We start from the raw sequence: 14646 nt of genomic DNA on the forward strand, positions 1-14646 counted from the left end.
GTCTCTTAATTTACAAGCAAACTATGCAATTAGTTTTTTTATTTCATCAAGATTTAATACTTTATGCATGTGCCGCGCACATTCGATGTGATATTTTTGGAATTTTAAATTTTGCATCTAAACAAGACCTTAGTTAAGAGATGAGTTACCGTCAAGTTCTACAAGTTGGGGCAATCATTGCGAAACTTGCCTCAACCATACTGCATTTTTTTCCCATGCGAAACTGTTGTAAGAACATTTCTCCTAGCTAAATGTGCCAACACATGCACCACTTCACTCAAATTTCATTTGACCTAGATAAACTCCATCATCCCTTTTCTTCCAGAGTTCAACTAAAGAAGCCGAGCTCTATGCAATGTTCTTAATTAAGTATTTTTGCATTAAGTTCTAGGAGTTGAATGAAACCATAGATGCATGATCCCTAGATTCCCTCAATTAATCTATTAGCATGTGTAGGTCGTTAGTACTGCCATGCTTAATTAGAATCCAGTAAAGATCAAGTGATTTTCTGTAACTCGCGAGTCGTGAGATATAGGACCTTGCTACTTATGGCAAAGTTACTTGAGAACAAATTAGTAAGGAAAGAAAAATGGAGACTAGGTGCAGATGAGTTTGGTTAAAAATTTGAAATGGATGGAAAGTAAGCCCCTCCTGTGTCGGTTAAGAACCAAATTGTTGTTGGCAATGCTGATCGAGGATTGAACAGTACTAACCACATGCTGGAAGTAGGAGATAGTCGAAATCGGCAAACTAATTAACTGACTTGCAATAATACTTTGAATTGCGACCTGCTACTCTGGGAGTGGGATGATGGCGGATGTTGAGTCGCCTTCGAATTCACTGGGTGTTCGCCGTGTGTTGAAGTCGCCTTCAGATTCACTGGGTGTTTGCCGTGTGGGGCTCATCACTCGGGTTTTGGTAGACGTGGTTCAGATATTGGGTGATGATGGAAACAGTCAGTCACGTGTGGCCCAGTGTGGCGTGCACGTGTCGTGTGTATTAGGTCCACCTTGTAAGGTTAAATCGGATCGATTCGCCGTGACTTGTGGACATGAGAGCCTTGATCTCTTTGTCATATCGTAGTAAAGAATTGCAATGAGAATGAAATGATGATAGTATGAGATATGATTATGATACTCTTGGAATACTAATGTGATATACCATGTTTGCATTAGATGTTCATGCAAACCTAGTTGATACTTGTTATATTAAATTTGAGCTAAAATATTGAAAGTAAGGATCCACTATTAGTAGTTTTCCATCTAAAATAAACTCCAGAGCCAAAAGTCTTGCATACTAGGAGTTGACCAAATATATATCATTAGTCGGGTAAGCCTTGCTGAGTATTAGTATACTCAGGGTTTGGTGTTGATCCTGTTTTAGGTAGCTGCTGCTGGTTGGGTTGGAGCTAACTAGGATTCACATCGGTGGGCTCGATGCGACATCGTCATGTCGTAGTTATCATTGTTTTTAAAATGAACTTCTATTTAAATTCCGCCGCATAACTCTATTAATTTGTTTTAATCTTAATGTGTAAAACTCTGTGTTGTAAATTAAATTTGAAAATATATGTATTCTTGTATTATCTGTGCTTGTCTTCGTGCAGACTTCTAACATATGTTTCGATCCACGATCACCGTGGTTTATCAGGATTTATCCGACAGACTACTAGATTGCACTATTTTAAGTGTGTAGTAATCTAATTAACTATTATAATAATAGTTAACGTATTTAAACCGATTTAATTTAGCGGTTTTGCCACAGTTCCATACTACAATAGTCTACGCCATCGACGATAAGGATCAGCAAAGATATATGATCAACGAAGATAGGAGTGTTCTCCGGGCATTATATAAGGAGGTGTTGCTGCACAGAACGCGCGGGCATTGGAGGAGAAGCTAGAAACTCCGTAGCGAAGAAACCTGCGAAGTCTGTAATCAATAAAATCCCTATGGTATCCCTGTAAATTAATCACAAAGCCTGTTTTAATATATCCTGTGTAAGGTAATCTTTTCCTCTTGCTTTAAAAGTTTGAGGCTTTTCAAAAAGAAAAAAACTATATGTAAACTTGTTTATTTTAATAAAGTAGTTTCCCGTTAATTTTCCTATACCCGCTGTTTGGTTGTGTGATTTATGTTTCTGTGTTAAGGATCTCATAGGAGAAACCTCTTTGGTAGTTATTTCTTCGGTAGTTCTCGTTTAAACATGTGTCTGGTAGCTGAGAGCAAGTATTATAATATGCTGTAAGTAGGTTAAATGCTGAAGTGGATGAGAGAGTATAAGAGAGAGAAGAGAAACGGATTGAAAATTTACAGCTGGCTTCGACACAAGAACCAAGAAATTTTAGGAGAGAGATAAGTGGACCATAATGATGAAGGACTAACCACTATACGAGTGAGCTGAGATGTAGACTGCAAAGATCCTTGCAGCTAGCAGCAGGCTAAATTATTAACCTTACTATGAGAGAACATCGTGACTGTAGAGAAGTATTCTCTTCGGGTGTAATTGCTTTGGAAGACACACAGAAATTTAAGCTGCATAGTCAAATCTGTAGATATCTAGGGGAATGAGGCTCCTTATTAATATGAGCTCGCGATAAATATGGTGAGTACTGAGTAGGATATTAGTCCAGTCCCAACCCTCCTAGTAGGATGGTGTCCATAGAATTAATAAGAGTACTATGTAAGCAATTTGGTGACATAACAAGAGAGTTAATGAGGGAATAGATATACATGATTTCTCATGCAAGACATCATGTGTACACAAGAACCAAGAAAGAAAGAAGAGTGATATGATTTAGGTGTACAAGTTTTAGAAATAGACTAGCATAGTGTCCATGTATTGATATGAGTAATATAATAGATCTATATAATATCACCAACTTTGTGTTCGTTCACTCCGTGTACAAGTTGTGTTGTGCTCATGCAAGATATTGATTGTCCGGAATCCATTGATTTGTCCGGATTCCACCATGATTCCAATTGATTTGTTTGGATTTCAATTAAAATTTTGATTGATGAAAAATTGTCGGACTCGCATACGGAATGGACTAAAGTCCACTTGTCAATGACACAAAATGGACCAAACCAAAGTTCCAAGTGGAAACCTTACTCTGTACTATAGATATAGACATAAATCGGTGCCGGAGCATCTTGCCCGTTCTGCCACTACCCATTCTTCCTCTACCCGTCGTGGACACTAGCATCTTGACCACCTGGAGTGCGCGCTTGGACATCCAGGGGGGCCCACCCCAACATTGGCGTAACTACATTAAAAAACTCCCTAATATCATTGCTAATGTTGCTCATTAACAAAATATTGTTGGCATTAGTAAATGAACCCCTCTATATTTCAATCCTGGCCCCGCCCCGACACGACCTCGGCGACGCACCGCCGTCCTCCTGCTCATCAGGCCGCTTCCTGTAGAGCATCTCGACGAGGCCCTCGATTGACCACGGTGCCGTGTCGACCTCCTCTCCACAGCTTTCCAGTCGTGAGCTGTCCCGAACAGAGTAGCATTCCATATATTTTCTAAATCCTGATAAAAACTTGGTCCATCATCATTAACAAAACGTCTAAAGCAACAGAGATACAGACAATGGGGGGGGGGGGGGGGGGGCGGTGATTGCTTCGATGTAATAGGCTGTCGCCTTCACATTTCACCAAGCACGCGGTGCCCTGTACGAGCATAGAGAAACTCACAGAACTGGCAGTAAGGAACACCGAGATCGATGCTACATCACCTGTGAAGTTCCTTGCAATGTACACCTGACAAGTGAACTTCGTGTTCCTTATTTATGTCCTTGGTGAAAAACACATCGGAATATAGCAGCACCTCCACAGTACTACGGAAACTTGCCTTCACAAACACCAGGTCTCTCCATCTGGAGTCCGTGTCATGAAGTCAAGTACGCCGAATGCAGTTCAGCGCTTTCGTTGACAAGCAATCAAACCATCGCAACACCGAGAGCAGGGCTCCTTTTGTGTAAGAGAGGATGTCATAAAAAAAGCATCTTCTATACATTGAATCTCGAGCTAGCTACACCTCTTCCTGCCATCCTATCGACACGTCGGCGGCCAAAGGGCAAGCCGAGAAAGGATCGAACCACACCCCTAATCTCTGTCTTGCAGAGCGGGCATACTGCGTTTATCTTGAGCCATTTATCGACGCATTGCACATGAAAGAAGTGTGTGCAAGGAAGCTCACGGAGCTCATCATCATCGCCATACTTGGTTAGACAGATGCAGCACACCTGCATCAATATCAGTAGACTTTACAGTTCCATACTGTGAAAGAGACGATACTATGTTACTGAATTATGAAAATAGATATGGTAAGGGTAGGGTATGGGTATTTGGACAACTTGGTATCCAGTGGCTTGTGACAATTCATTATGAATTTATGAGGCAGCTCACTAACAAATAAAGATTGAGGAGAATACAGAGCACCGCATGGATTGATCTAAGAGAGTGCCCAGTTGCTTGAAATGTCAATGCTATGGAATATAGTTGAAACATGAAAGCATGCATGACAGCATAACTATATACTACTGTTTCTCAATATTAGTCGACACTTGTGTCGTGTGCACAGATGACAGACCAAGATGCCACAAGTCAGAAAATAGTGATAAATGGCAGTAGCTTCTAGCAAATGACATGCAAGAACCACTTAATCTCTTTCATTTCACTTGTAGTGCATGAAAATACAATTGAACTTCTATTGTTAAAACCTATACTGTAAAGTGAACAGAATAGTATACAGCTATCAGAATAATTCAATAACAGAATAACGCAAGGTATTACTCAGAGATCAGGAACATTCACCTAAAGCACTCAAGAGAACTACATTATTTTTACATTGAGAATTGTAGTAAATATCCATGCAGCTCTAGATAACATTTCAACATACAGCATCAAAAGGATATGCTTCGTTTGTGCGGAACACAGATGTTAAAATCTCACAAATCTTCAATTTCAGGTTGGATATTGTAAGGCAAGAAAAGGATGTGAAAATACTCACAACATCTTCAGCTGAAACAACTCTTTCCTTCTTAGTTCCTGGGCCCAGTATGCCACCCTCATCAAGATTCTCTGAGCCTGAAGCATGGTCAATCCCCCAGTTTTTGTTTCGTTTTGGTTTGAATTTGTAGGTTGGCAATGCATCTATAAGTTCTTGAGTAGCTCCTCTACTTTGACCCAAATCTTCTTGAAGACGCAAAACAGATATCAAGCATGGAAAGCAGCAGCAAATTGCTGCACACATGATAAAAGGAATGGCATACCCAACACAGCTAAGTGCAAGGAATGCCAAACATAGCCTAACGAGAGAGCAAAGTCAGGTGCGAATTCAGCAGACTATGAAAGAAACAGACAGCAATGCAGGTACCTGTACATATTGGGAGCGTCTTGAGCATCGGATGAAATACTGTGCCCACCAAAAATCCACACATTTCCAACAACAAACCATACAGCAAAGAAACAATCGACAGCTGTCTTGAAATGATAGGCCAGTACGCTAAGCCTGTGATGCATAATCAACTTCAGAGTTCAGAAAATAATGTTTTTTCAATGTAACATACAACTAACATATTGGGCCACTAAATTATTCAACAAGCTATAAAAGAATCAATGTTCAGGTCCACTACATGTCATAATCCACACACATGATTCTAATCAAACACAAGAGCACAAGGGACCATTTTTCTGCAAAGCTAATAAGCCATTTGCAGCTGACACACTTTTTCTGCTGTTTTTGCCCCAAACAGAACAGGAGAGTACCCCAAGGAGCATACATCATGATACTACAGGATACGGTGGTCATGAAAATAGTTCGTGCTATATGCTACGAAGTACAATTTCTAGGTCAATAAATAAAATACAGGAAAGTCTTAGATTGTTCCAGAAGATGTGAATATAAACCAAAACATGACTAAAGAATATATTAATGTGCTGTAGAATTCTCCCTATGGACCGTTGCTGCGTGGCACTTACCACTTGCTTAAAAAAACAAAACATGTATTTGAAACTCAGGTCTAGCTGTATGCCTTGGCCCAAATTGACGAAGCATATCAATATTATTTTGTTTAACCTATTGGACAAACACAAGCAAAGAAAAGGAGCAGTTCTGCGGAAAAAAGGAAGTTTGTATAGAAATGCATATTTGCATATTAAAACTAACCATACAATCTCACACTACATTAAATGAAATAATGTCCCTCCAGACAATGAGACAATGCTACCTCGTAAACCAAATCGATACATCACAGATCACACTGTATCATCCACATGGGACACACATCTCGTTATGCTACACGCTACAGCTATCTATGGTAAAATAACTATCACAATGACCTTTGTGAATCATCAAGATAATTCTTCACAGTGCAATCTACTCTGTTCAAATCTTCTTTCCCTTAACTAACTAACACATAATGCTGTGTAAACTAAATGATCACTCAAAATAAATTAATTCTTGGTCACCCTGGTGACAATAATGAATTCAATTATACTAACAATTTGTTCACTACATTCGCATCAGGTTTCTAACAAGTCTTGTAATATACAGTAATGTACAACACATAAGACTGCGTAAAAGCATTGAATACCTTTTAAGATCAGGATATTCGAATTGGAAAGAGTTGCGGACCAAAATTTACCTTGGGCAAGTAATTGCTATACATCCAAGATGCCAGACAGTACCACTGCTACGATGATTGCGTCCTTCTGATGACTGAGAGGGAGTCAAAGTAGGATATGTTGTAGGTGGCTGCTGAGGTTCTTGGTCCAAATGTCTGTTCCGATGAACATAGCGCCAATAAATAAGAGGAAGACTAGCAATGCAGCCAACTGTATATCCAATTATCCATGCGAACAAAGGAGCATGGGGATGCTCGTGTCTCGAAAAGATGAGGATGACAATAGCAGCTACAACCTGAGCTATGTACATGACAATTTCAAATGAGATCCATAAACCAGAGTTCCAAGGACTCCTTCCGTGACCATATATACTATCTCTTCTAGGAAAAGATAAATTTCTGGAGCTATATGCAGTTGGTGATGTTGATGGAGAAGACTGTGATGATGGGGTCCGAGTGCTTGTTGATGGCCTATCTTCCTGATGTGGTTCATCTGAGTCACTGTACATATCTTGATGACTGGTTGATGTTGATGCAGTTTCCCCATGTGTCACATTTATAACATGCTCATGTACATCATCACAGCAGGCATGCTCCATCAATAACTTGGATCATCAATTTCCAGCTTAGTTCTTATGGTAAAAAGGCACTGACATCGTCATTATGGCCAACCATCTGTGCGCAATAATGAGTCACTATCTTTTTAACCAGAAGTTACCACCGGCCACCATGTTAGTGAAAAAGCACAGATGGCTGAAATGTTGGTCCACAATCATCTACTGAAATTTGAGTTGTATTCTACGTAACTTCACTTGCTTCATGGAAGATCAAGGCAACCTAAGCTACAAATTTGAAACAAAGAATTTTTCATGTACTTTTTGTCATACATACAGAGATAGTAGAGTAATTAATGAATATACTGACGTGCCATACAAAAATAGATGTCAGCGCAGTAGGGTAAGCAGTAATTGGTAGGTATTGGAGTCAACAACTGTGGAAGGCCGTGATATATGGGTTTAATCCTTTCAGCAAGTTTCCAAACAGTTCTGATTGTAACCCTGATTTGGAACTTGGAAGGAAATAATTTTTTGTTATAATTCAGTTAGCTAATGTATATCACCGCTAGTGACAAGGCTTGAACCAATAAGGGCTAAAGCTATTGCAATTAACTCCAGCTGAACCCCAGCACTCCCAATATAATTCAGGTTCAGGACTATAAAGGAAATGCAAATACTCCAACCATATGCCCTGTACTCAAAGAGTCAACGATGAATTCCATTGCTCACCCATAAGAATGAACTCAGGTTGTAGTAGTCACACCACACAACAGAATAAAAACGGTTGCTATGGATTTTGTGCCGAAACCGCAGGACGAGCCAGCCTTGCTACAAAACCCTACAGATCTCTCTTTAACGGAATAATAATTCCAAACACACGGCCAGCAGATCACTTCAATCTTGCCCCCAACAAAATATCAAAACTCAAAATTTAGCCAAAAACGTCCCACCCAAACCACTCATACCACAGTTCTTGGCACATCTCCACAAGGGTTGTTCATAAAAAGAAAAGGAAACACGCACAAAATTGGTTCTTTAGGCAGCCCGAGAGCAGAACGAAAGAGGAGACGCGAGAACTGACCGAATCGCCGAGCTCCTCCCACCGATTCGGCGCCCTCTCTTCCCTTCCCCGCGGTCTCTGGGGTGGTGCCCTGGCCACAGGACTACAGGAGTCGAGGAGGGCAGAGGGGCAGCCAGGCAGAGCAGCGGTCACTCTCGCGACAACGACCCGGCCCATTTCCTCGCCTCATCATCTTCAGGCTAGTGAGAATGGTGGGTGTCCAGGCCTCGGTCCGTGGACCTGGTCCACGAACGGCATGACCTGTGGACCCGGTCTGCCGGTGGATGCGCAGGCAGCAGGAGCGGTGGTCTATGGACGTGGTGTATGCGTATCCGGAGAGCGTGGCTCGCTTCGCTTCCGGGCACGGAGAACGTGTCGGTCATGCCGATTTCACATCTTTTTTAATCTTCTTTTTTTTGTCGCTGAAGTAAAGAGGGGCTGGGTTTTGTTTATAGAAATAGAAATAGAAAACCATAAATAAATAACAGCAATACTCGTTGTCGTTGCACGCGTCTCACCTGCTCTCAATATCCTCTGGAACTAATTTTTAGCTCAACGTGGTGATTGTCCATAATTTCAAGTGAACATGTTTCGTAATAAATGTTAGTTAAGCATTCTTGAAGTGTTTGTTCGAAATATGATTTGATTAAGTGTTGTTCCAATTTTTTCTACATTTAATTAGTTTAGAAAATACATCATCCACAACGTTAAAATCATCCTTGAACTACATGCTGTTACTGCATTTATTTGGTATTGTAGGTGTCAATATACTTATCTAAGCTACCAAAATAAAGAGATTTAATTCAGAATAAAACTAAAATAGCCTATATTTTGGAATGAATAAATTCAGAATATCAAGAATATACCTATTACTTCACTTTGAAGCACCTCGGATTAAATAAGATTATTTATATAAAAATAAATAGCTAGATAACAATTTTTCAATTGGGAAAGGTTACTGTATTTGGAAGCAGTATAAATAGATGGTGCTTATACAAAAAAATTGGTATTTACTCTCTTCGTTCTAAATTATTAGTTGCTTTGGTTTTTTTCAGATGTATAGATTTTGCAATGCATCTAGATATAATTTGAGATGGAGGAAGTAGTTGATACCTGCACAAAAAAAAGGAGGTAGTGAACTAGGCCCACACCACAAGCAAGTTGAGTGGCATGGAAAAAGAGAGGGTTAGCAGGTGGGGAGAGAAACTAGGTAGGGAGGCGAGTGTTGTCGCGCCTGTGAATGGGGCTGCACTGGTGAAGTGTTGCAACAGTATGTATATCCTTTTTTGAACAGTTGCACACTGTTTTCTTCGTGGGCATGATGCGTGATGCATTGATGTGTAATTGCTGGCAGTCTTTATTTGATTGAAGATGTGTTCGGTCATATTAGCGAAGCAGATAATTCTATGATTTTAAGGTGCTGACATTGGTTTGTTGTGTATATTTTAACGGTTTGTGTTGGGGGTGCCTTAGAAAATTTGAGTACTGTGGTTTGTAGTTGGCCCTTCCATGTGGTGGGCTTGCTGTGCTATTATGTAGAATATTTTTTTGTGCCAGATAAATTAGGCTAGTTTTAGTATTTCAATGGTCGATGCTAAAAAAATAGTATTTGGACAGCCACGGCTAGTTTTAGTATTTCAATGGTCGATGCTAAAAAAAAATAGTATTTGGACAGCCACGGTAATGTTAGGGTCTGACACTGCAGCGGGGAAACCAGAAATTTTTGACAGCCACTGCCGATGCACAAGAGGCATGGGCCACGACATCGCCAAAGGAAGGCCCAAAATGAATGGAGCCCATATTCGCATGGCAGGCAAATACCGATTGGATTGAAACAGTGCGTCAGTTTTTTTTTAGGTACCACGCGTCAGGTACCGGTTGGAGTAAAAGGCAGGTGAGCTCCTGTTGCTTGGATTCCTTCGGGCATAAGAGTGAACATATACTAATAGCTATTTATTTTAAGAGAAAATTAGTTCTTTGATCCTAATAAAAGTACAACTTAGTTTCTTGGTTCCTTTCTGGATGGTTCGATCGGTGGAGGGCGAGGCGGTGCGGAAGCGCTGTCGGTCGGGCAGGGTAAGACCCCCCGTGGGTGGTGGGCTGTGGGGGCGAGGAGAAGGTGGCGTTGGGGGAAGGGTAAGACCCCCCAGTGGGTGGTGGCGGTGGGGGCGAGGAGAAGGTGGCGTTGGTAGACGGGCGGCCCAACGGCGAGACTGGTTAGGGGTGGCGGCAGTGGAGGTATCGGAGGTCCATGGCTATAATGCTCTTTTCATAATTCAATTTGGTCCTTAATATTTTTAGCTCAAAATTGTATAAGATTAGAGCCCGATCCTTTTAGGATCCGACTTGTAGATTATCTAGGCAAAAAATTAAGACCCTTTACCTATCCCTAGCCAGATGCGATGCCGGAGCCGGGAGGCGGAGGACAGTGGGAATAACAACTTGTGGATGCTACGTGTGGCTGCTACATGTGGCTGTGGTTACATATGACCTCCATCATAACGACCTCCACCGCCGCTGTCGAAATCGGCTCGGGGTTGGGGTGACGTCATGACGAGCAGGATTTCGGCATCCTCCGTACGTGCACTGGCGCATACGCCTGCTAATGGGGTTGAATCCACCCCAAATCCACCCCTACCCATATTTCAAGAGCCCTAACTACCACCCGCCCCGACCCACTCCGTCGGCCCAATGCCCCAACCCGAAGTCACGACGGAAGATGATATGCGACTTACACGCCGATCTACTACCATAGCGCTCCAACCTGTCCCAACCTGTCTGTGTCATCAACCCAACCTGCCCCAATCCGTTTCATAGTGTCACCCGTTTCCACCCATCCAATAGTACCCGTATTAAAACCCACCCAAAAAACCCATCAAACCCCGCCCCATTAGCACGGGTACTGGCGTAGGTTGTGGCCGAGTGAGAAGCTGTTGCCTAGGAGATTGGATCAAGGGGATGGTTGACAAGGATGAACCTGGCGGCAGTGGTGCTCGGCACAAAGGAGAAATGGCAAGGGGAATGAGTGACAAGAACCACAAATCTCTGAGTCCCGATGGCATGTGGGCTGAGTAATATGGATCCGGCATGAACCAGGCTTGTTTAGGGTAAGCTTAGGGGGTCGGGCCAAATAATACCCACTCAGAAAAAAATAAAATTAAATGTCAGGTGCTTTAAGATGCGAGCAAACTTCATGGAAGGGACCACTGGAGTAAAACTCTTTCACCAAAAAATATCTTTTATCTCATTTTAAACCGCCAGCAGGGTACCCCAAACCAAACCTAATAGAGTAGGGTAAAAAAACACTTCCACGGTTACAGTGATCATGTGTCAGCTGTGTTGGATTGATCTCTCACCGATCTAGCCCAAAGGCCAGATCGGGCCTTGGTCACGCGCCCTGATCGGGGGCGCCCAACCCTTCTGTGGTTGGTGAGCCCCCGTCGCCCTGCACAAATAAAAGGGGGGTGGGGACCCCACGGCTCGACAACCAATGTTCGCCACCACAGCCGTTCCCACCCATAGACCTAACCCTAACCCGATCTAGGGTGCGTAGTGGCGACGGGAAGCTCCGCCAACACCGCTTCTCCGACGCGCTCCTCCGCTTCCGTCGCCGGCCAGTGTAGGTGGCGACTCGAGGGCCACCGACACCCTCGCCGAGCTTCACCACCGTCGGACGCGCTCTTCACCGATCCGGAGTTCATCGCCGCCATTGGAGCCATGTCGACCCCGAGCGCCGGCAACTCCGTCCCGTCTCCTGCCGCCTCTGGATCTGGTCTACTCCTCTACCTCTCTCGTTCTTGTACTAGAAGTAGGGAAGAACCTATGACCTACTTGTATTCATGTCAAGAAACGTTTCCACATGTCCGATCTACTCTCACAGAGTCCGATCTTGTGTTAATCCTAGAACTACAGAACCTAACAAGCTGCTTCAACCCTAAAAACAGCCAAATCATGCTATTGCCGTGATCAACCTGGCATTCACTACGTTGTGACTTTTGAACTACCTTCTTGAAAGAAGAATTAATCACAAATCAATACTACAGATCATACTTCTTGTTCTATGGAGCATGGACAATTAACAATCTCAAATATACACGACAGCCAAAGTCAGGCAGTCAGTTTACAATTGCAAATTATAGATATTCTTACTAGCCCCAACATTTACCAACAAGAAGATCGCCTTTCTTTTTTTTTTCCTTCCAAACTTAACTAACAGGTCTGGGTAGATCTTGCCAAAAATAAGCACTACGAATAGATCCATTGTTCACCGATCCTGCACCAGCAGGAACACACACCGGCAAGGATACGGCGCTGGACCATGTACAATCAACGGTGCACAGCAGAAATGACAATTGCATTCCGAAGACGATGGATCACTGTTCTATTGTCCAGAAACTGGACAATTCTAATTCGCGCCCATGAAAACCGGTGGAATAATCATGAAAAAATGTTCCTAGGAGAGACGTTTCAAATATTTTCCTTCTCCTGAAAAATATGACAGGTACAGAAAAAATCATATCCGTCATAAACTTCAATACCGTTGTCCATAACATCTACTATAAGATCTTTTGGCAGAGACTGGCGAGTGGCGACAGCTCAAGCCCTACATGATTTGTAATATATGCTGAGAGTTTGTCAGCAAGTAGCTAATGGGGAATAAGTTATTTTGGCCTTTCGTTCTCGGTTGTTAGTCGGCAATTGTTACTGGGGAATTCATTTTCCACTCGGAAAATACTATTTTAAAAAGAACCTACATCTACTATAATTTTTTTTCGCTGAAGTAAAGGGGGCTGGGTTTTGTTTATACATACAAAACCATAATAAATAAATAAAACAGCAATACTCTGTCGTTGCACCCGTCTCACCTGCTCTCAAGATCCTGTGGAACTAATTTTTTGCGCGGCTTGGTTACTTCAATTATGCGTACTTGCCAACTCAACGTGGTGATTGTTCATAATTTCAAGTGAACACGTTTCGTAATAAATGTTTGCTAAGCACTCTTTGTTAAAGCTGACAATGCTTTGGTTTGAAAACAGTTTTTTCAGTTTTGGGCTTTGATGGGGCTGAGACTGGTTCAGTGGGATCCACTTGCCGCAGATATATAGTTAGGTTTGGTTCATAGCTAAGATAGGTTTGGACCAATTTGGATTAGTTTCAATAATCTCAGCCTTCAGTTTACTTATTATCTCTCAGATCCTATATATTTTCGCTTTTGTTCATCAATACCACTTTTTTACATTTTGATAGCAAGTGCAGTAGCAGATCACTTGAAGGATAGGGTGGAGAAAGGACCCCCTACATTTGATCAAGAGTGTTGTGTGTTTTGGCGATCACCAAAAATTTTTGGTATTGGCAATGGAATTGGTAGTATGTTGGAGCACCTCTTATTACCAAAAGGATAAATCTTTGATATTAGGAAGAGAGATAGGTAATCTGAGTGCCGTTCCTTCATGAATCAGCTCTCCACTTCAGTCTCATCCAGTCCTCCACCACAACGTCGCCAAGGGTGCACGCCGCTGCCAGAGGGCTCGCCGTCGTCGCACCCCGGCTCCTTCCTGGATCGGGGCGGCTCGGTGTCGACGCCGGCGGCGGTAGCCAAAAAAGGGCTGCAGCCGGGGCTCCGTCTTGTTGTCGTCTTCTCGCCCAATCATACGTGTGCCTCAAGATCAAGCCGACGAAGAACCCGCTGTGCAAACCATCATGACTTCAGGAGGAACTGATTCAGTTTGGTTTTGGGTAGAAAACGTTGGCAGATTGATTTAATTCAGTTTTCCGAGGCATGCAGTTTGGTGTGCAGTGTGCTGGGGATTGATCGGTTGGAAAATGATAATTAGTTTGGTGCGGCTGTGGTCTGGATCTCAAACCATTAGCAGCTTGGCTCTTTGTTCGAAAATGTGATTTGATTAAGTGTTGTTCTAAATTTCTCTACATTTAATTAAGTTTAGAAAATACATCATCCACAACTTTAAAAATCAACCTTGAACTATATTTTGTTACTGCATTTATTTGGTATTTTAAGTGTTAATATACTTATCTAAACAAACCTAAATAAAGAGATTTAATTTAGAATAAAACTTAAATAGCTTATATTTTGGAATGAAGAAATTCATAATATCAAGAATACACCTATTATAGTACATTTCACCTTGAAGTACCTCGAATTAAATAGGAATACTTATATACTAATAAATATCTAGATAATTGTTTTTTGAATTGGGCAAGGTTACTGTATTTGGACTAAACAGCATAAATAGATGGAACTCATATAAAATGGTATTTAGCTGATACCATTGCACAATGTTAAAAGAAAAAAGACGTAGTAAACTGGCACACTATCGAATAATTCCTCTATTTTTATTTACATGTCATATTAGGTTTATCCTAAGTCAAACTT

The 14646-nt window shown here is 41.9% G+C and overlaps 1 protein-coding gene across 3 annotated transcripts; it reads right to left on the reverse strand.

Moving 5' to 3' along the window:
* Window positions 1–3753: 3753 nt before the first annotated feature.
* LOC120660347 (E3 ubiquitin-protein ligase At1g63170-like) lies at window positions 3754–8442 on the reverse strand. Of its 3 annotated transcripts, none has more exons than XM_039938855.1 (5): window positions 8274–8442; window positions 6657–7477; window positions 5387–5521; window positions 5021–5318; window positions 3754–4253 (listed from the first exon to the last, which is right to left on the reverse strand). In XM_039938855.1, the coding sequence occupies exons 2-5, from the start codon at window positions 7232–7234 to the stop codon at window positions 4017–4019; spliced, it is 1248 nt and encodes a 415-aa protein (XP_039794789.1). In that variant the 5' UTR covers window positions 7235–7477; window positions 8274–8442; the 3' UTR covers window positions 3754–4016. The 3 variants fall into 3 exon arrangements, with proteins under 3 accessions (XP_039794789.1, XP_039794790.1, XP_039794791.1); XM_039938856.1 differs by having other exon boundaries at window positions 6657–7472; window positions 8274–8411; XM_039938857.1 differs by lacking the exon at window positions 8274–8442 and having other exon boundaries at window positions 6657–6931; window positions 6973–7182.
* Between the last annotated feature and the right edge of the window lie 6204 nt (window positions 8443–14646).

The sequence above is a fragment of the Panicum virgatum genome, chromosome 2N (assembly GCF_016808335.1).
Source record: "Panicum virgatum strain AP13 chromosome 2N, P.virgatum_v5, whole genome shotgun sequence".
NCBI classification, from domain to species: domain Eukaryota; kingdom Viridiplantae; phylum Streptophyta; class Magnoliopsida; order Poales; family Poaceae; genus Panicum; species Panicum virgatum.

Excerpts from the sequence above, each read along its gene's own strand:
- LOC120660347 (XM_039938855.1), bottom strand. The coding sequence starts at position 7,234 with ATGGAGCATGCCTGCTGTGATGATGTACATGAGCATGTTATAAATGTG. Across the intron at positions 5,319-5,386 it reads GACGCTCCCAATATGTACAG|GCTATGTTTGGCATTCCTTG; the intron begins GTACCTGCATTG and ends CTCTCTCGTTAG. Across the intron at positions 4,254-5,020 it reads TTGTTTCAGCTGAAGATGTT|GTGTGCTGCATCTGTCTAAC; the intron begins GTGAGTATTTTC and ends ATATTGATGCAG.